The 22996-nt window shown below is 40.9% G+C and overlaps 1 protein-coding gene across 11 annotated transcripts in view; it reads left to right on the forward strand.

The window, feature by feature from the left end:
* Positions 1-22996, forward strand: part of GRM8 (glutamate metabotropic receptor 8) — a 791912-nt gene that overhangs the window by 486441 nt on the left and 282475 nt on the right. For all 11 annotated transcript variants that reach the window (XM_053256776.1, XM_053256769.1, XM_053256779.1 and 8 more), the window contains one exon: positions 3751-3951. In XM_053256776.1, coding sequence (XP_053112751.1) covers positions 3751-3951 — 201 coding nt within the window. The remainder of the gene's footprint in view (positions 1-3750; positions 3952-22996) is intronic.

A 22996-nucleotide genomic window follows, 5' to 3' on the forward strand; every position in this document is an offset into this window, starting at 1 on the left:
TCCACTTTCTGCCCCAATATGCCCCAATCTGCCCCAAAGACATAAAATTTTCAGAAATTTACCAAAAATCAGCCCTTTGCCCAATCCCCCTGAAATTGGGGTGGTAGCCTGCACCCATTAGGCACTACCACCCCACCCCACTACTTTTGCCCAGATCCCATGCTATGCCCCCGAACTGCCCCAAAGTCACTAAAACTTTAAAAAATCACCAAAAATCAACCGTGAATCGAATCACCCGAATTTTTCATGCCCGAAATTCGGGTGATTCGGCTCGTGCCCGAAAAATATCGGTGGACATCAGGGGTGATTTGGTTCGGCCCCGAATCACCCGAAATTGTTCATTTCGGGCACAGATCGTTCTGTGCCCGAAATTTTTTGCACATCCCTAGGAGCAAATAATGTGGTCTGATTCAGTATCATCCATGCAGAAGGTTCCAGTTTCCCTCCCTGGCATCTCCAGATAGGGCTGAGAGACGCTCCTGCCTGTTAACTTGGAGATGGCATTCTGTAAAAGGCAGCTTCCGATGTTCCTAATTTATGGGCTACTTTACAAAATGCATCAACGATGCATTTAGAGGTTTCAAATGATATGCATACAAACACAGTGACAATAAGGCACTATATGTTACACAAAATACCTCACATAAAAGGACTATGACTAGAATGTAAGCTCTCCTTTCATGATAGTATATCACTATAGTTGTTTTGTACTAATATATAGGCTGGGGCTGAGGAGGATTTCCTTGGTGATGTATTCCAGAGGGTAAAAGCAACTACTTTGGAAATACTTTTCCACTTTTCTTCGGTTAGAAATGGAGGGGCATTTCCATTAGATGTTTGACTATGAGAGGGCCCAAATTTGCTCTGTTGCTCATCCTAACAATCATGCAAAATAATAGCATATATCTGTAATGGCACCATTAGTATGCATTTACCTGCTTATCATGTTCGTTTTTTGTTATTACTGACAAGCCTGTGGCTGAAAAGTAAATGAGCTGTGACTACACATATCGAACAGCGGCAATATAGGGAGATGCTGAAAGACATCATCTCATACTGTGAGAGAGGAGGCAATGGTAAACCCCTCCTGTATTCTACCAAAAGAAAACCACAGGGCTCTATGGGTGTCAGGAGTCGCAATCGTCTTGACTGCACACTTTACCTTTACCTATGGAAATGAAGGAGCTACATCAGTGCACTTAAGTGGCTTTTTGTTAAGAGCTCAAAAGGGGAATAACTTCCTTCTGTAAAGGCACAATTGTCTTTACAGACAAATTATGGAAAATAGCTAAAATGACCAAGCTCACTAATTTTGTACATATGAGGATGGAGATATATATATATATAAAATTTTGTATGTGATTGCTTTATATTATTTTTGATAGAAATGCAGAATATATGCAAATTAGAATTATACGTCGTTGACTGCCCTGGAGGCTCCATTCTGGAACTTTGGTGGAATATAAATACTTCTATAAATAAACAAATACCTAATGTGACTGTAGTATTCATCTGTATTTAATAGTAGTAGATGTTTGTGTTTTCTTTGTTTTCAATATTTGTATGATGTGTTTCAGTATTTAATATATTTCCTTTTATTTTGGCATGAATATGAATTTAAAAAATCATAATGTACATTTTGCAAGGCAATTGAATTCTCTACAAATCTTGAAATGTGTGCTGTTTTCCATTATCCTTATATGCAGATTGCAGTTTTAGGTCTCTAATATATTTTTTGTTTAAAATAGGGAAGCAATCTTAAATATGGCAACAGATGGCGGCACCACTTGGCACAAAATACACCTTCCTTCCAATGTGTTATGTTTATCAGACAATAGATGTAGATAAAATAAAGGTATTCTCTCCGTTTCATTTAAAACAGAGTGACAGAATGCTGTAAATATATCCTATAAATAACATTAGCCAGCTGTTCAGTGAGAGTCACTAAGCTGAAAAAGAGAGGCTTTCTAGACAACAATCTGTGTAGATTCTTATTCTTGAAATGATTTTCTGGCCCTTATTTACCATCCCAGAATGAAAGAGAGAGTTTAGAAGTGTGGTTCGATGCACAATAATCAGAGGAAAAAGCAGGCAGTTGTATTTCTATCTTGTCTTGTTTATTTTTATTGATAATAGTTTGGGCCCTTGCTTTATCTAACAATGTGAATCTAACAATTTATAATGTTTTCTCTCCCTCCTGCCTCCTGGAATCTGTGTTCCCAACAAAATGTCCTTAAGATGACTCAGGAGAAGATGTTTGCTCATGCTCAGTCTCTATACAGCTGAGGAAAAATGATGAATTATATTTCCCATGCAAATTCGAAAAGCGGGGGATAGGGTACAGATATTGGTGACAACTAACGGACTGCAATGATGTAACCTGTGCATGCCTTTGTGATAAAAATGGATCTATCACACCAGTTCTACAGATTTTAATCAATGCATTTATCCAACACTGGCCAAGTTCTGATCAGTTCCAAGGCAGCAATACTGAACAAGCAGAATCAGGTGCAAGTCAGGTCAGAGAGGAGTCAGGATCCAAGGTAACAAATGAGAGAAAAGGGAACAGGAACCAGGTAGAGTCCTTAGCTGTGTTCCCTGTAAGAAGGATTCCCAGATGTTGTTGACTACAACTCCCATATTCCCCAGCCAAAGGCCATTGCAGTTGGGGATTATGAGAGTTGCAGTCAACATCTGGGAATCTCTCTTACAGGGAGCACTGGTTCTTAGACTCTGACTCCAGGTGCTGCACAACTGCAACCCACCACCTAATGTTGGACTGCAACTTCTATTATCCCCAGCCACAGTGGCCAACAGTTGGGGATAATGGGAGTTGTAGTCTGACAATCTGCAGGAGGGCCAAAGCTGTGCAGCCCTTCAATCTACAGCAATGTGTTATTCACAATGTGTTATTCACAGAACTGAGAAGCTAGTTCTGAGGCTCAGGTTTTATAGAGCCTGTTGTGCTGGCACTGGCTGTTTGAGTCAAGAGGTATTGTAGCACATCTGCCCTCTGCTTTTGAATTGATCAGGATTGCTCTTTTCCCCCCCATGGGAGGATCATTGTACCTCATGAATGGGACTTGGAAAATACCATTTCTTGTTCTTTTTCAACTATTAACACAAATACAAATAGAGTGCCTTGATTAAGGCATTCATATCTTTTGTTGTTGTTGTTCATAAAAACCAAAATCCTACAATGCCACCAGTAGGGATGCATGTCTCATTTCAGTGGGTGTCTGTAGGCATTCCATATAACAGCTGTGACCCTAGCTTTGCGTCAGGGGCTATATTTTGCATATAGGTTGTCAATCCAAACAGAATCTTATTCAGTCTTATTTTCATCCTCTTAAAAATTCTTCAGACGTTTTACTTGAGCAAGATCCTAAGTTAGTTTTGGCTTGAATGTTGGCTTAGACAACATTCACTGGCAATCTTACTTCTGATTCTTCCCTATTTAGGTGGCTTGATCATCCTTTATTTGTTCCATCATTTGCTATCCTCGTATTCAGAAACTAAAATGCACTGGGAATATTATGAAAAAAATATTCAGTGTGTCAAAGATGCCTAATGTATTTTTTGTTGCAAACTTGTGTTGCAGAGTGGAGATGTTTCATGCAGAGATCTGGATCACCTGTCTTTGTGTCCCCCTTGACCTATCCATCGGGCCTTGTTAACAAATCATAAATAATAATAGTAATGAATAAGAACAATCTGATCCCTTGTGTCTCTTTTCCCTCTTTTCTACAGGCTTGGAACGAATTGCAAGGGATTCTTCTTATGAGCAAGAAGGAAAGGTTCAATTTGTCATTGATGCTGTATACTCCATGGCGTATGCACTGCACAACATGCATAAAGATCTTTGTCCTGGATATATTGGTCTGTGTCCACGAATGAGCACAGTTGATGGTAAAGAACTGCTTAGTTACATTCGGGCAGTAAACTTTAATGGTAAGTTAGCACTATTTTTCTCTTTTCTAAATATACATCAGAAGTGACAAGATGTGTTTTCATCTCTAGGTAGGACACTTTTAAGCACAGGATTAGAAGCATCTCTCACTTGCTTTCCCGCTCTCTTTTTAATCAGATGCACTTTTTTCTACCTGCTTTGAAACCCCCCAGCATTCTGGTTTTCTTCTTCTTCTTCTTCTTCTTTCTACAGTTCATGCTAATCTTTGCCTGAAAAAGAAGTTAAAGATGAGCCTCTGTCAATCAGAACAGTCAAATGGGAAATGAGATTCTAGAACCAGCAAGCAACCTGTGCAGTCTTGTTTACAGGCGAACCTCCTATGGCTGTGGTAGTTAATGCACTCATTGGGGACAAAGAAGGATAGCAACCTCTCTCTTTTTAAAAACCTTTTAAACGGGCTTAATCATTTTTCTGGAGTAGCAGATGCAGGGCAAGGGCCAGGGTTAAGCCAGCTTGGGGACATGGCTGCTCCCTGAGGCCCTATTGGAAAATCTGATAGCTGCCACTGTGGCTGCTCATTAGCTCTCCAAGTTGCTGCGGCTAGGGCCAGGGTAAGCCTTGTGGGACAGGGTGGCTTACCTTGGTGATGATGGTCACTGGCAGCCATCATCTTTCCTGTCTTGTAAGGCGTTGCCCATATTGCTGTACCCAGTGACACAATGACAGAGTTGGGGGTGATTGCATTATAGGAGAAGAAAGATGGAGGTCCCCAGAATGGCTGTCCTGCCCTCCCCTGCCACAAAGGCACTTCACGGAGGGCTTCTGCGCTCTTGGTGCTGGCACTGAGTAGTTCTGTCTTTGAAGATAGCTCGTGGAAGAAACTCTTCTCTCTGAATCCTTTACATCCCATTGCATTTGACCTCCGTAATGTATCTAATGGCTGTGTATGTTTAGTTTAACTTTTAAAAGTTATGCTCCATAAAATACTGCACAGCAAGGAACAGCCAGCTGGGGAAATATGGCTAGGGTTGCTTTCATGTGCATTTAGTGGAGGCTTATAAGACAAATGCTGAATGGGTATTAGGTTGAAGAGAAGGGCAGGAGGGTGAAAGAAAGTTCCACACCGCGCCTGTTCCTGCCTGAAAAATCACAGTTGGACTAGATGATATTTTATGCTGTTTGCAAAGGAAACGACAGAAAGTTCTGTACAGTATTGTTCTTTCTGCCAGACATGCCTGCAAACCATAGGCAGAGTAGCACTGTCTGTCACACTACACTCCAATGACCTCGACTGCCAGCCTTCTTTTAAAAAGCACAAGGTCATTTTCAATTTAGCTTCCAAGTGGAAACTGCTTTTGCTTCAGGTAATGCACCAGAAAGGCCATTTGTTTGATAGGCATGGTTGCTGTGGCTAGAAATATTTCCTCCCCTAATATACGTTCTTTTGGTTTTTTCCTTTTGAAATTCTAGTCTGCATGTAATAGATTCAAAGCAGTGACAGGCCAGGATGGATCATCAGGGTTTCCCACCAACCTTTCCCCATAACAAGTTGATGATGATGATGTATTTTGTATGAAATTTAGTATTGAAATTCAATAGCATAGAGTAGAAATTGCAGCTAGTTCTTCTAGGAGGTTTTTTTTTTAAATTATTGATTTTTGCTAATACTCCTTCCTGGAAGGTAGGCAAGATCAGGATTCAGATAAGCTACAAGATCAAAAGTCAAGCTCCAATGAGTCTTCAGTGTTGCTCCCTATTATCTTTACATTTGCTTTAGAAATTTTCCTCCATTCAATACGGTAGTGCAACTTTTATAACATCACTGGTGCTGTGCTGTGCTGCAGTGCCAAGATGATAGACTTAATGGGTATATTTGTGACTTGTAAAGAAGGTTGATGATCGATGAACAGTAGATAGCCCAAACCCCGGGCATTGCAAGCCTTCCCCAGTGTTTGAGAATCCATTCACTCAACTATATCTGAATCTGCTGCTATCAGGTTGGTTCCTCCCCCCCCCCCGCCCCCTCCTGTCCACAGTGCCTTTTAGGGCAACAATACTCAACTGGCACAGCAAGTCCAGACCAGGAGAGGGGCATAAGATATTTTATATTGTTCTTCTTTGGTATCTTCTTTGGTATTGTTTTGAGGAGAGGTTTCCTTAAAATGAAGGTCCCTTCTGCATGTTCTCTGTCAGAAATAGGTTGGTAGTATATGTTGGCTAGTAGCAAATTGAACTTTTAAAAGTTCAGATCTCTTTCTCTCTGAGTGAAGCATGAAGAAGGAGCAAACACCAGACTGATAACTGGAGAAACGTCTATGTTTGCTTTTGAAGTGAAGAAGAACATTTTGCATTTGTTTGGGTAATCAAACTTACAAGTACTTATTTTAATGCTGCTTGTTTACTTGTGCTTGTATTGCAAGGAAAATTTTATTCCCCCAGCGGCTTCATCCATGTAATATTCTGTGACACTTCTATGACAGCAGAGCGATCATATTCTCCATAGCACAGTGAACCGATATAATTGATATGACATTGGATTTTGCTTCGCTGTGTTTCCACAACTTACAATTTAAACACAAAAATATCATTTCTCTCAATGTGAGCTTAATGGGGATAGCACATCAATGCTTGTTGAAGGGCGGGCTGTAGAATGATTATTTGTCATTTCCAGAATAGAAACGCAACAGTTATGCTATTACTTTGGGTTCTGGACACCATGCAGTCAACCAAAAAGCAAGGCATATGAGAAACAGAACCAATTACCTTTTACACATAGAGGTGTTTTATGGACTAATCCTGTGTCATTTAGAAACTCAGAAGTCTTTGATTTGTAATTCTTCAGCGTGCTTTGTTGAAATGATAAAACTTGTGATTGAAGGGAACTCCTTGGAGCTATGTAACATGCAGACGTAGGCTATTGTAGTGTTATATATTTAGCTGCTGTTGTCCTAGATTTGTAGCAAGTGGGAAGAAATATAAATAAAATTTGCTGGTTCTTTGGTTCAGGAAACTATGTGGTTGTCTGCTTGTTCTTTTTCTTTTCTTTTCCTTCCTTTCTTTTTTTTAAAGGATAAAATTGGTATGATTTATGGCCACAGTTTACCGAAAGGCTTTCCTTGGACAGAAGGAAGTAGTGCTGACGAAGGCCTAGTTTTCAGTCACATCAGTCCTGCCACATCTGTATCACATCAAGCTCCTGCAGCTTACCATGAGACAAAGCAGTCGAGACTACTGCCCAGAACAGTAGTGTACTGGAGGGGCGGGGTGTAAATATTTTAAATAAATCAATAAATAAGATGGGCAGCAGCAGGAAGTCAAATTATTTTGAGGCCACTGTCTCCATACTTCTAATTGGTCCTTCCTCATGTATCTTGGGAAAGGGAGTTATATAACCTCAGTAGACTCTTAACATCCTCTCTGTGATGGCAATTTATAGAAGTTGCTATATACAGTCACCTTGATTAATTTTAGGAAGGATCTGCATGCAATGCAGAAGCTACATGAAATAGCCTTTGCATGGTGCCTATTCCTGTACTGCTGAGTTCTAGGTTCAAGCACTGGACCACAGGGTGCAGAACCGCTGAGCTGAAATAACTATTGATGAGCATTTCTTGTCTGAGACAGTTGCAATGGACTGCTTTGGACCTTCTTAGAACAGAGTCCTTGGATTCTGCTTTTGGACCATGGACCATGGTTCCTGCCATGGACCAGTGCTTGTGCTTGACTTCCTGAGGGTCACCTAGACTCTCAAGTGAAATCCTTCAGCCAGTGAGCATGGGCCTTTAGCTGTGTGGGCTTGTTTCAGGCTAACTCCCTTTGCTAGCTGTGGGCATATGGAGTGCCACAGATCTTGGAATTTGTGCCAAACGTGTACCCTTTGCCTGACCAGCAAAATCTTTGCAGTCAGGACTCCCTAAATATTCCCCAGTGGAAGACATGAAACAGTATAATATGGAGAACAGGTATCAAAAGTGTTCTTGGCTGTCTCTTTTTTTTCTTTCCTCCTCCAAATGCCCTTCTCTGAGGCCCTCCTCCAAGTGCCCCTGCCAAACGAGGTGAGGCAGGTAGCTACTAGAGAGAGGGTTTATGGAATCACCTCCACAGTGAGGTTTGCTTGGTTTTATCACTTTGTTCTTTTAGACTCCAGGTGCTTTCCCAGACAGCAGGCTTTACCGCGGGTTTTCTGTGAGTTCGAAGTTGCCTCCAAAACCCTCTGCAAAAAGTGGATTTTTTAAAAACTCTGGATATAAACCAGGGTACACTCTAACATGGAATGAAAAACCTGAATTGTGTGATAGCTTGCAGCTATCAGGGAGCACTTTATTTATTTATTTCAGGGTAAATTTGGCTGATATGTGAACGCACACCTTCATTCCAGAGGAGATGTGAACTAAATAAAGAGCCCCTGGTGGCGCAGTGGTAAAACTGCCGCCCTGTAACCAGAAGGTTACAAGTTCGATCCTGACCAGGGGCTCAAGGTTGACTCAGCCTTCCATCCTTCCGAGGTCGGTAAAATGAGTACCCAGAATGTTGGGGGCAATATGCTAAAATCATTGTAAACCGCTTAGAGAGCTCCGGCTATAGAGCGGTATATAAATGTAAGTGCTAAATGCTGGGTGCAAAAAACTTCCTTTTGTTCATTCATGCTTTTTAAAATTTAAATTTTGCTCTGATTTTAAAACATGTCTTTTAAATTGTTTGAATTGTATTTTGTACTTGACCCCTCCCCCCCTTTTTGTATGTTATGATTTATCATGGAACCTTATCTGGTTTTGCATGCTCATGAGAACCACCAGGCTCAAGGGTGAGCCCGGTTGCTCCACAGCAGCAAGCCTGCCTAAATAGCCACCCTGTTTAGCCACCCCTAGCAAGTGCTCCCTTACCCTAGGTTTTTTTTTTTAATTTGTATGTGAGCTGTGGCTGCTTGTACTAGACTCAGTACTTTGCTCCATTTGTTATTCGAGCTTGCAAATTCAAATTCAAACAAAATGTAGGTACATACTGTATGTGTGTCGTATGCATGTGTGTGAGCAAGCATGGTAACACTAGATGTCTCCCAAGACGGGCTGTTCCTAAGCCTGGCACACATCTTTTCACTAGAATGGCTTCCACTATGAGCTGGAGATAAAGAGGGAAGAATGCTAAATAATGAGATAATCATATATATCTTTGGCCTCTGCTATCATACATAGAACCGGGTCTCACGATCAGTGAGACCCGGTTTCTTTGGGTGAGCGGGAAGAGCGGGCTAAGCCCGCTCTCCCCACTCACGAGCGGGCAGGGAGCCCTGGGTGGCCGGATCAGCTGCCCACACGATGGCCTGCTCCGTGACGGAGCCGGCGGGGGGGGGGGAGATCAGGGGCTGCGTGGCCCCCGCAAGCCTCAGTATGCCCTGCATGAGCACGCAGGGCATACTGGGGAGACCCCCGGAGCTGGGAGGCAGCTTTTCGCCTCCCAGCCGGGGGTCTACTCATGAGTAGGCACGGCGTGAAGGCGCGCCACGGCTACTCACGATCGTAAAAAGCAGGTTTGCTGGAGCGCTCGCCTGGATGGGGAGATCTCCAGAATAATTGGAGAGCCCTCTAAGGAACTGAAGTCATTCAAGAACAGTGTGTATGCCTAGTGTCATGTGCTTATGAAGAGACAAGGGAGCATTACATAACTGCCCCCTAAGCATTTGATGAGATCCTTAGTATGCATTTTTCTTATAAGGTGTTGGACTTCTGTGGATTCAGGCAAAAATGAAACATTCATTCATTTAGACATATTTTGCTCCAAGGCAGTTTTATAAAGTGATTAAGCTGTCAACCTCCTTCTGTACCAAGGATAAGCAGGCAGTGTGGATGGAATAGATACTTCCTTGGGGCAATGGCAAAATGGTGATAGAATTGATCAGCCTGCCCACTGTTAAAACTGCTCCTCTGGAACAAAACAGAACTTGAATTATTTGGCTGTAATCTTAAGGATAAAGGTATTGCTTTTTTATGTTCCTCCTCAACACTCAATATTAGTGTTGAGGAATTGCTAACAGCCCGGTCTCCGCTTGTTTCCCCATCATATACTATCACATACAGAGATGCTAACCTGTTTTATACCAACAGCTCTCATATTTAGAGGTGGAAAATTCCAGGTGCGTCCAGGTATCCATTGGGACCTATAAACTTAGTCATGGCAACAGTAACACTTGAGTTGTTGAAATTGTCAACAAGCTAGTTTCTCTTCCTTTTCAAGCCAGTGTGGTATAGTGGTTAGAGTGCTGGACTAGGACTGGGGAGACCCGAGTTCAAAACTCCATTCAGCCATGATACTTGCTGGGTGACTCTGGGCCAGTCACTTCTCTCTCAGCCTAACCTGCTTCACAGGGTTGTTGTGAAGAGAAATTTAAGTATGTAGTACACCGCTCTGGGCTCCTTGGAAGAAGAGTGGAATATAATTTTTTTTTTAAGTGGCTATGTGAGCAGGCTCCTCTTTCCTCTTGCTTCTTTGGTTCCTAATCACAACTATTACACACTCATTGAAGAAAGGGCTCACAACTCAGAAGCTGTGGTTTCCATGTAGATTTTGGCCCTGGTGTGTCTCTTAAGCATTACCCAAAAGAAAAGCACCAGGTGAGGTGGAGAACAGAACACCCTAGCAAGAACAGGGTCCCAGCTCCCATTAGTACATTCTGGTCTGGGCCTCTCTTTTTTTTCTTCAAAGCTGGTTTTTAATCTTGTAAAACTGTAGCACCCCTTCTCATCTAAATTATTAGGTTTTCCTGATATTAATTTGAACAGTCTGCAGCCACATGTTCAGTCAACAAACTAGGAACAGGGAGAGGTTTTGACAGTTTGTTGACGATATGTGGATTCCCCTCTCTTGTATAAGGAGGCTCCAGTTCCTACAATCCTTAACAGAAAATAATGGGAATCCTGTTTGGATTGAGAGTTGTTCCACTGACCACTTGAAACAAACCTTGAGGTTTTTCCTAATGTCTTATTGGAGCACTTGTAGTTGTAGTAGTCCTTTTATTTCAGCCATAGGCCAAACAAAAGATCGGAGCACTTGAATCAGCCTGATTTATTTGGGGGGCATGCAAGAAGGGAGAGGTACATTACCAGACAAAAGCACTGTTATCCAAGCCGATAAGCAAACTAGTCAGAAGCAATGAAAATGCAGGATCCATTCAAACATTTCACGCCCCCCACCCCAAGGCTTGTGTGTGGTGGAAGGTCATATAGTTCTATAACAAGAACGGCTTAGGGCCTGGATATTTAAGAGAGTGACTTCTTCACTATGAGCCACACCACTCATTGAGGTCATCTGAGGAGGTCTGTCTCCAGTTACTGCTGACTCATCTGGTGGCTACACAGAGATGGGCCTTCTGGGTTGCTGCCCCGAGATTGTGGAATGTGCTCCCTGCTGAGATACGATACTCCCCATATCTGGCAATTTTTAGAAGACATATGAAAACCCATCTTTTTACCCACCTGTCACAGCTTTTTAAAATTGCCTGTTTTAATTTTATGGCTGATTTTAAATTGTTGCATTGTTTTAACTTTTTATATTTGTTTTAATTGTTATATTAAAGAGCCCCTGGTGGCGCAGTGGTAAAACTGCCACCCTGTAACCAGAAGGTTACAAGTTCGATCCTGACCAAGGGCTCAAGGTTGACTCAGCCTTCCATCCCTCCGAGGTCGGTAAAATGAGTACCCAGAATGTTGGGGGCAATATGCTAAATCATTGTAAACTGCTTAGAGAGCTCCGGCTATAGAGCGGTATATAAATGTAAGTGCTATTGCTATTGCTATATGTTAACCACCCAGAGACAAAAGTTTGGGTGGTATAGAAGTTAAATAAATAAATAAATTTTGCCCTCTATTCATAGAAGTTGCTGTACTGCATGCATGCCATTGTCCCACATTTCATTGCTCACGTGAGTAGACCAATGGTGAAACCTATTAAATGTGCACAACAACAACAGAGTGCAGTCAGCTGTATGAATCAGCCCTAAGGCACAGGCTTAATGGGCATTTGTATGTTGCATTATAATTCAGTTTTTAATTACATTATTAAGCAAAGCAAGACTGATGTATCAGGAATAAAGGGGAAAGTAGCCTGACAATATGCAGATCACATTCTGCATGAATGATAGTGTACCTCATTTATATACGTATGGGCAGGGGATAATAGATGTTTTATTTAAGAGGAAGCAAATGGAACTTTGGCTTGCTGCAACCAATCTAAGGGACAATTCAGTCCTTAGATGTTTCTCTCTGAGAATCACTTATGAATTATTCTGTATATGGATACCTATGAAAACACAATGTGAGACAATTCTGATTCTCCCAAAATGTAGAATACTGTATAAGATAGATGAAGAAATACACTTGGTGTATCACACAATACGTACATTGGCGTGACCATCTAAACACCGATTATTAACTATTCCTAGCTAGCTAGCAAAGGTAAGGTCAGAATTGGCTCTAAACTCTCTTTTCTGAAGAAAGCAGAGGGAGTCACATTAAATGGCCATAAGATATGAGACTGCAGCCTGTGTAGTAGAGGGCAAAGTATTCTCAATCCGGGAACTGAGAATGCTCCCTCCCTTCTCAGGCTCTAATTGGAAGTATGTATGTGTATTTCCAAGGGCTAACCCTAACCAAATAGCACTACACAGGAGAAGCATCTTTGGCACTCCCCTCCATTGTTCTTTATCTTCTTTTTTCATTACATTTGTAGCCCCTGTGGTGTTTTTGGTGAATCCATTCCTTGATCCAGGCCAGCTTTTGGATGGTGCTTTAGTTACTTTTGGTCCAGTCCTAGAGTAGGCAGGGTGAACAAACAGCCAGAAGCAAGAGAATTGAAAGCAGTCTGCACTTGCCTGTCTGTAATGAACAGCTCTTTCATCAAACCATTGCTATTCGTGATTCTACTCCATTGCCTTGTCCTTGCCTGCCACAACCCTTTCCTCTGGATTCTACAGCCCTTTTCAAAGTCTTGATGCACAGATCCATAATATCACTAGAGCAGCAGTTGTACATCTGAGCACTTATTAGATGGAGCAGCAAAATGTAAGATTGGTTCACTAGAAAAATTTGAAAATTGCACTCTCATTTTCAAAATTAGAAATGCTATTGAAACAATATGTTATGGTGTTTTGTTTTGTTTTTAAAAATTAGTGTTCTTTATCCATTTCTCTATATTTTTATTTTACCCAATTTGGATCTTGAATGGTTAAAACAAAAACCAAAAAAAAGGAACGTAGAAAAATAAAAGTAGTAGTAGTGAATATGTGAAGTACAATTAAACATTTTCCTTCCCCACAAAGGTAGCCAACATTACCTTAATGTTCCTTATGAGATTAATCCTGGTTACTGCAGACTAGCATACACAAGAAAGCCTTGCACCACTTTGGATAATATCTACGATGTATTTCAGATTATGGGGCAGTTACTGAGAATCATCCTATGCTTATTTTTGTTTGGATTTGGGGAAAGGTGATGCTGGCACCTGGGTACTTTTGCCCAATTTTAGAAATTACTTTTTAAACCCCGAGTTCTTAAAACAATTTTTGAATATCCTAAATAACTTAGTAATATCCTGCTAATAGCTTAGCATGTAGCTAAGTGAAGGAAATTCTAAAATAGCGACAGGACATTACAGTTAAATATAAAGCATATTTTTTTATTGCAGCGAACAGTAATGTTCGATCTTACAAAACAAACAAAGCAAAAAACAGCAGGGATATTGGGAGACTGGAATGGAAAGATATTATTCAAAAGGATACAAAACTGGAAAGCTGGTCTAGTGGTAGCAACCATGTATTGCCCCCTTGCTAAGCAGGATCCATCCTGACTGAATTTTGAATGGGAGACTACATGTGTGAACATTATAAGATATTCCCCTTAGGAGATGGAGTTGCTCTGCAAAGAGAACCTGCATGCTTGCATGCAGAAGGTTCCATGTTTCCTCCTTGGCAAGACAGAGATGAGAGACACTCCTGCCTGCTGCCAGTCTGGATAGACAATATTGAGCTACATGGACCAATGGTCTAACCTGTATATGACAGTTTCATACATTGTACCTGAAACAGTGAAATATGTGGCTAGGGCATTCCCCGTATATGTAGTGGCACTTTATGGGAGGAATTCTCTTTTATCACAGGTAAGTTCTACATCTCTCTGCTCAACACTGCACTGGAATGTGGCAAACAACCATATGAAGTAGATTGCATTCTAATCCTAATTATAATAGCAATCTAGGGGAAAGACAGTGTTTACTAGTCTAAATCTTAAAATACATAAATGTTATTGCATACGATTCTGCAAAAGATAATGTAGTTTCAAGCTTGTTGGATAATGGGAAGCAGTTGATGAAAACCATAGCTGTGAAGCCGCTTTCAGAAGGGTAGCCGTGTTAGTTGGTTACAACAAAAACACCACAAGAGCCTTCTGGCACTTTGGAGACTAACATATTTATTGTAGCAAAAGTTTTTGTGGACTGTGGTCTACTACATTAGGTGCATATAGTAGCATCCTAGGTTGGCAGTTGTGTGTGTATGCATGTACACACACAGACAGATGGAAATAATGTTGTAAACAATGAGGCCAAATGCCCATGAAATGAAAGAGGTATAAGCGATATTTCTGCATTATGTTCAACACACATACAATCTGTGTACACTGTGCACACATGCAGATCTGTATGCATGTACACAACATGTACAGTCATACATGAATGCATGTACAGTCATACATTCCCTATAAATATCCTGCATTTGAGGTACCCAAGCTCACTTTTTAAATGAACACATACACAGTCATTCACACACAAATATGTACACTGTGTACAGACATGTACAATTTAATGTATGAATAGGGCTGTTGTCCAGGAAAATAGCATAAATCTATACAAGATGTGCAGTGCCAATTCACAGCAGCAGTAACAAGATCTTCTTGTTATGTTGTTATGCTAATTAACTGAGTTTTATGATAGGTCACCATTGTCTTGATTCAAGCCTGAACAAATATTATCAAATACTTCATAAATTCTAATTCAGCAATGAGCCATATTTGGACAACAGGAAATGTGGAGGGTGGGGTTGGATTGCATTGCTGCTTCTGTCCTTTTATGTACAAATCTATGTGATAGAACATTCAAATGAAAAATTCCCCCTATTACATGTATGTGGTAAGAGTAAGACCACAACATGGTGATTTCACAACAAAAAGAAAAGAAGAAGAAGAAAGAATACCATATAGCCTGAAGGCACATGCTTTACCAATATTGGACACATTCAAGAATATGAGCACACATTCATTGACTCGTTGGCTGATTATTTATTTATTAATTACATTTTTATAGTGCCCCATCATTGCTTCTCGGACTTTTGGCTAATATCAAGTGTAGTGTCGTGCCCCATTCAAAGGCTCTGGGTGGTGCTCAACAACACAAACAATAATTTAAAACCATCAATTTAAAACAATACCAAAACAAATTTTAAAACACTTAAAAACCATTAAAAAGTTGGAAACATTTAAAAGCAATTTTTAAAACTCAGAAGGCCAGAACAAACAAATATTTTTTAAGGGTTCTCTTGAAGGCTAACAATGATGTCAGGAGTGCATTCCACAGCCCAGGAGCAACTACAGAGAAGGTCCAGTCTAAATAGATGTACTGGTGGCAACTGTAGATGCATCCCCTCAGATGACCTTAATGTGCAGTGGGGATCATACAGAAGATGGCACTCTCTAAGGTAACCTGGATCTAAGCTGTTCAGGGTTTTAAAGGTGATAACCAGCACTTTGTATTTTGGCCAGAAACATATCAGCAACCAATGCAACTGTTTAAGTACAGGCAGAATATGGTCTCTGGGTTACCTCAGAGACCAATCTGGCTACCACATCTTGAACTAACTGAAGTTTACAGACTACGTAGAAAGGCAGCCCCACGTAGAACGCATTTCAATAGTCAAGCCTGGAGGTTACCAGTTGATGCACCTCTGGAATGGACACAGCAGTCAAAACAACCAAAGCTGATGGAAGTCGCTCCTGGCCATAGTCTCCACCTGAGATACCAGAGTGAGGCCTGGATCCAAGAACACTCCCAAGCTGCGTACCAGTTCCTTCTGGGGCCATGTTACCCCACTTAGCACAGGAAGATCTAACTCCTCCCTCAAATTTTGATTCCCTACAATGAGCACCTCCATCTTGCTTGGATTCAGCTTCATTTTGCCTCATCCAACCCATTACAGCCCATAGGAAGGGATTTAGAGGATGAATGCCATTTCCTGATGATGATGATGATGATGATGATGACGATGACAAGGAGAAATAGAACTGGGTGTCATCAGCATATTGATAACACCCTGTACCAAATCTCCTGATGATCTCTGCCAGAGGTTTCAAATAGATATTAAAAAGCATTGGTGACAGAATGTAGCCCTGAGGGACTCCATATATGTTTACTGCAGATGCTCTTTTTAAAAAAGTTTCACCATTTCTTTATTCAGCAAGGTAGTTTGTAGGCCTTTTGCTGGCAGTAAGTGGGCAATGTCTGAAATACATCCATTAGAATCTATTTTCATGCAGGGAGTCTACTGGTCACACATCTACTGTGTGACCAGTAGATAGGCTTGGTGAAAAATTCATTTTCCATTCTTGCGGATGAAAGGGTTTTTGAATCCAGAAAATAATGAATATACTCTATATATACACTGCAGACAACTTGGTTAAAGAATAAGGTTCCCTGGAAAAGAGGAATTGAGAACTGTAGTTCTGTGAGAGGGATTATGTATCTTTCAGCACTCACACTCAACTATAACTCCCAGTATTCTTTGGATGAAGTCATAACAGTTCCTTTAGAATATAATGGAAATATGTAGATATGTCCTTCAGCATTTTTGTTGTCTTTCATGTTTTAGATGTGGCACAAATTGGCAGCACAATAGGTGTTTCCATGGATAGAATAATGAGCACTGAGGCTGAACTGAGAATCCACAGTGCCTTTTGAAGAAACTCATTTTGTTAGCATGGACATTTTGTGCATGCTAACAAAACTCATTTTGTTAGCATAGATGTAAGCTTCAGAACAAAGAATCAGTCCAGAACACTGCATTAGGCAACATGGGACTTGGCAGCATATTTATTCCCAAAATGCAGTTATATAACTTCCAATATTCCACTGATAAAAATATGGATGTGCCTGTGAATCTGGAGGGCTTGCCACAAATGGAAAGCAGGTCGTAAAGTGCATGCAGAGCACGTTACTCCAGATGACCAAAGCAGATGAGCCAACTCTATACCCTCCGAAATTTTGCAGAGAAAAACGGGGATACACTTGTTAATAACCAATTCTCATATTACAGATTACCCCCATTATTAGTCATTGCTATGGACTGGATTCCGCCTGCTATTGTGCTATGCACTGCAAGCTGTAGGGCTGCACAACTTAGACCCTCCTACAGGTTAGAGATGTGCAAATTGATTCAACCATGAAATGATTTGGGTTGAGTCAGGGATGACTTGAGTATTCTACCCCAAATCGAATTGGAGAAGGCTGGCTCCAACTCAACTTTCCCCCAGACGATAGAGCAAATGTTGCTGGGAGCATGGACCACGCTCCCAGACAATATGCACTACACCAAGCAGCACAGCTCTCCAGCAGCCAGGACAATATGTCCTGGCCTCTGGGAATCCCGCAATGCACCACATGCTAAGTGTAGTGCATTGCGGGATTTCCCCATCAGACAGGCGCTCTAAGCTCCTGTTTCTGTATCTCCTGTGTCTGCATGCAGATGATCCCGGCAACCAGGTTAAGGGAGTGTTCATGCCTTTAACCTCAGCTAATAGCCAGGCTAAAAAGTGGTGTTAGGCTGGGTGGGAGCACCAGGATCCTCAGGGATCCTGGTGAACCACACGAGCAGCCTAACCCAGGCTGCCCTAGCTTGCATAGATTGCTCATGAGAACAGCCTTAAAGTGTTTTACCATGAACAGTTTCTAGAAAACAGGCATTGTTCCTGGAAAATAGAGATGGAATCTCTGAAGTTATCTCCTCTAATTCTCAGTTTTTGGATTGTCTTGACAGCATATACTGTCAATGTGTCAATAGGATATGTGTGTATAGCATCCCTTTTTCCTATGTGTGTTACATTCATTAAAATGAAATTAATTATGCAATTATTATATTAATTATATTAATTTCATAATTATTAAATTAATTATGAAAGTATTATGAAATTAAGAAAAGCATATGCATGTGTGACAAGCGTGGAATTATAGAAGGTTTATTTAAAGGACATTGAGTGTTAATACAAAGAGCCTTCATCTGTGGTTCATTTATGTAAACAGAAAGCTAATGGCTAAGAAAACAATGAAAGTTGTTCTTCAGGCAGCCACAAACAGTGACAAATCTTTTACGTTCCACCTTTGAAGAGCAGCAGCTAAAATGTTAAGAGGGGATTCAGGTAGACACAATTCTCTGAGGCAACAATTACAGGTAGAGCAAATTTATAATTATCAGGCATTGCATATTGTGTTAGGAACTATTATTTAATTATTATTTATTGCTCTAGGGATTTTGGTATTTACAGGCAACCAAAAGCTTTTCAAATGTGTTCTCAAGAACACATTTGGCCTCACAGTCAATTATGATTTTGGGAGTTGCAAAAACCAAGTGAAGGAAATCTAAAGTGTGACCTTCTGAATGAATCAAAACAACTCTAGTACCATATAGTAGCAATTAATACTATCTCATAGGGAACCAAGCATAGTATGATAGATAGGATTTTGGATACTGACTAAATTCAACTTTCTACTCAGTGATAAAGTTCACCAGGAGGCATTGAGCAAGGTACTATCTTGCATTTTAACCTACACCACAAGCTGTTTTGAGGAGGAAAACAAGATGGTGAGTTTGCAAGAGTTGCAAGTAACTCTTGAAGACAAGCAGCTCTTGAAGACAGATATGGCAACATTGTTTCTCTCCTAGAGAAGACACCAAGCAAGGAAATAAATAAATAAACAAGAAAACAGAGGGCGAAGGACAAGCTAATTTTGTTAGGGCTAGTCCTTTCAAGGGTTTGATTTCTGCCTGGTTGGAAGTGGGTTGTTGTTGTTTTTAACAAGAGAGGTAAGTTTGAGTGGGGGATTAGCTCAAGGTGAGTCACTCTGCTTGTGGGAGGGATCACATTCCAGAGGTGATTCAGTTTACAAGCAACTCCTGAAGACAAGGCTCAGATCAGACAAGCTTTCTTCCCAGGAGCATTGGGAACAGGAGTTTGCAAACACATACCAAACGTGTTTGGCATGTAATTTAGTGGGGAATTGTGTGGGGAGGCACAAAATTGACTGCCTTTTCTACAAAGAAGACACTTAACGTGAGGAGGAGGTCTACCCCACTTTTGTAATTTTCTTAGAAGACCTTAAAACATTTATTTAGCTGACTAGCTAAGGCCTAGCTTTCAAATCAACAGGTTCTGTATATTCTAAATAGCCAATAAAACCAGTTATGAAGGTAGAATGACATGGGGGAGGGGGTGTTTGTATTACAGAGTGTTGCATGTATGAGCATCTGCCTGTCGTGTCAGGTCTGGAACACCCTCCTTACGAAACAAGACTACCGTATCTGGGGCTTTTTAATTTAGAAAAAAATTTAGAAAGCAAGACAACGAAGGGGATACATGATAGAGGTGTATAAAATTGTGCATGGAGTAGAGAGAGTGGACAGTCTTATTCTCTCACAACACTAGAAAGAGTGGTCATCCCCTGAAACTGAAGGCCAGAAATTTTAAGAACAACAAAAGGAAGTACTTTTTCACACAGCACATAGTCCATCTATGGAATTCTCTGCCAAGGGATGTGGTGATGGCCACCAGCTTAGATGGCCTTAAAAGGGTCTTAGACAACTTCATGGAGAACAGGTCTATCTACTAGTGGCTATAGTGGATGGCTACTAGTCTGGTAGCTATAGGCTACCTACAGCCTCAGATGCAAGATGCTATGAATACAAGTTAGTGGATTGCTAACTGGTTGAAAGACAGGAAACAGAGGGTAGGTATAAATGGAAAGTTTTCACAATGGAAGGAAAGTGGGGTCCCCCAGGGATCTGTACTCAGACCGGTGCTTTTTAATTTATTGATAAATGATCTAGAAGTAGGGGTAAGCAGCGAGGTGGCCAAGTTTACTGATGATACCAAACTCTTTGGGGTAGTGTGAAATCCAAAACGGATTGTGAGCAGCTCCAAAAGGATCTCTCCAAACTGGGGGAGTGGGCGACAAAGTGGCAGATGCGGTTCAATGCTGGCAAGTGTAAAGTGATGTGCATTGGGATGAAAACCCCCAATTTCAAGTATATGTTGATGGAATCTGAGCTGTCAGTGACTGCCCAGGAGAGGGATCTTGGAGCCGTGGTTGACAGCTCGTTGAAAGTGTCGACTCAATGTGCAGCAGCTGTGAAAAAGGCCAGTTCTATGCTAGGGATCATTAGGAAGGGGATTGTAAACAAAACTGCTAATATCATATAATGCCCTTATAAAAAACTATGGTGCGGCCACACCTGGAGTACTGCAGTCAATTCTGGTTACCACATCTTTAAAAGGACATTGTAGAACTGGAAAAGGTGCAGAAGAGGGCAACCAAGGTATCTGATCAGCGGTCTAGAGCACCTTTGTTATGAGGCAAGACTACAATACCGGGGGCTATTTAGTTTAGAAAAAAAGACGGCTGTGGGGAGACATCATAGAGGTCTATAAAATAATGCATGGTGTGGAGAAAGTGGATAGAGATAAATTCTTCTGCCTCTCCCATAACACTAGAACCAGGGGTCATCCCATGAAATTGATTGCCAGGAAATCTAGGACCAACAAACAGAAGTACTTTTTCACACAACGCATAATCAACTTGTGGAATTCTCTGCTACAAGATGTGGTGACAGCCAACAACCTGGATGGCTTTAAGAGGGGTTTGGATAACTTCATGGAGGAGAGGTCTATCATTGGCTACTCGTTGGAGGGCTATAGGCCACTTCCAGCCTCAAAGGCATGATGCCTCTGAGTACCAGTTGCAGGGGAGTAACAGCAGGAGAGAGGGCATGCCCTCAACTCCTGCCTGTGGCTTCCAGCAGCATCTGGAATCCTGTGATACAGGATGCTGGACTAGATGGGTCTTGGGCCTGAATCAGCAGGGCTATTCTTATGTTCTTATGTCAAGTTGCAGGGGAGCAACAGCAGGAGAGAGTGCATGCCTCAGCTCCTGCCTGTGGGCTTCGCAGAGGCATCTGGTCGGCCACTGTGTGAAGCAGGATTCTGTACTGGATTGGCCTTGGGCCTGAACCAGCAGGGCTGTTCTTATGTTCATATATAGTGCAGGAATGCTTTGGAATAAAAGCAGGTTACTGTGTAAAGCGAAAACTCAACAGGATGACAGTTGATGAGCAGTTATCCATTAACTTATCAATTAAAGTACACAGTACACTCCATCTGAGATGAATACTACTATAAGTATTTATATATCACTTTTCAATATAAGTGCTCAAAGCGGTTTAAATAAATAAATAAAATGTTGCTCTGTCCCAAGAGGGCTTACAATCTAAAAATATATATAAGACACCAGCAACAGGCATTGGAGAGATGCTGTGCTGCAGTTGGATAGGGCCTGTTGCTCTCCCTCTTGTAAATATAAGAGACTTGCTACTTTAAAAGGTGCCTCTTTGCTCAGTTAGTGAGGGTTTAATTTCCTCAAGTTTTAATGTATCTCAGGGCTCACCAGGACTAAGTTCTTTCACTTGCGTTAAATACCAAGCCTCAAACTTGGAACATATGAAGTCAGAATAGTTGCAAGGGTCCGTAACCAGATGTGGAGTACATTTCCATCACCTATGAGTAAATACAAATTCATACCACAAATCAGGATATGGGAAAGCACTTCCAAATCAGTGAGCAGTATTGCCAAATAGACTGGAGCATTATCATGTCTGTCTCTTAGTTTAAATTAAGCAATCTAAACCTAAATACTCACATGGGACTAATAGTGTCCTCTGTGTATAAAGGTATTTTGTACATCATTTGGCATTCTTACCATCTTTCATTTTCAAAAAATGAAAATGAATGCACTCTGATGAACTTCATGAATCTATATGTATAAATTTCACTTGCGTATTTTGAATATAGAATATGCTTCAGTGTTGCTCATGAGAAGCACAGGTTTATTTCCCGTGTGAAGAAAGGATGCTCCCTTCTATGATACGTTATCTGATACCAAGATCCAAAGATTTGGTAAATCATTTCAAGCATCCTTGGCATGCAGTAAACATCATCCATCAGAGGCTTTCTATTTGGGTAGGTAAAGCAATTCCTCCCTGAATTCTTACATTACTTTCTTCATATAATTTTAAAATTATATGATTGTAAACTCCATTGGTTTTGCAGGATCACGGTTACATGCACCAGTGAATTTTTACACTAAACCGTATCCAACCTTTGCTAATTTTTGAAGGTCATTAATTTTAATAATTATGTTGAAGTTTAATCAGTAAATTTGTTTCATCTCCTGGAAGTGGAGATGATACTTTCTTGTTACATAGTCTTGAGAACAAGAGTTTTACTAGTTTAGGTATAGAGACTATCTGTCACATGCAATAGAGTTTCAACACAGAAGAACAATATCACTGCTTTGGATGACTTCTGATGCTCTATGTACAAGATACTCAAGTACCGAATACGTGCATATTGTGTCATTCTGAAGGCCATTTTGAAAATTTGTATAGTTTGCCTATATTTCTCTTTCAAATGTGAATGGTGCATTTTTGTGTTTCCCTTTAAAATGTATCACAGTGGTGACCAGGAAAGCTATAGGCTCCATTGTATGTATTTTAAAGGAGGAAATGGTGGTGTGTATACCTGTGATCAAAATTGATGTGGTATATGTGTAGTTTGTAGTCAGATGTTTTGTAATATTATGTACAAAGTGTATTGTGAGAAGGCCCCCCCTCAAAGGGTTACAGATTATGCCATAACTGGGGCTAAAGATGACAACCAAGACTGAAGTCAACCATCTGGTAAATTTGATGATTATGAGTCAGATGACATGGAAGAATCCTCTGATTAG

Source organism: Hemicordylus capensis, chromosome 5 (genome assembly GCF_027244095.1).
Source record: "Hemicordylus capensis ecotype Gifberg chromosome 5, rHemCap1.1.pri, whole genome shotgun sequence".
NCBI classification, from domain to species: domain Eukaryota; kingdom Metazoa; phylum Chordata; class Lepidosauria; order Squamata; family Cordylidae; genus Hemicordylus; species Hemicordylus capensis.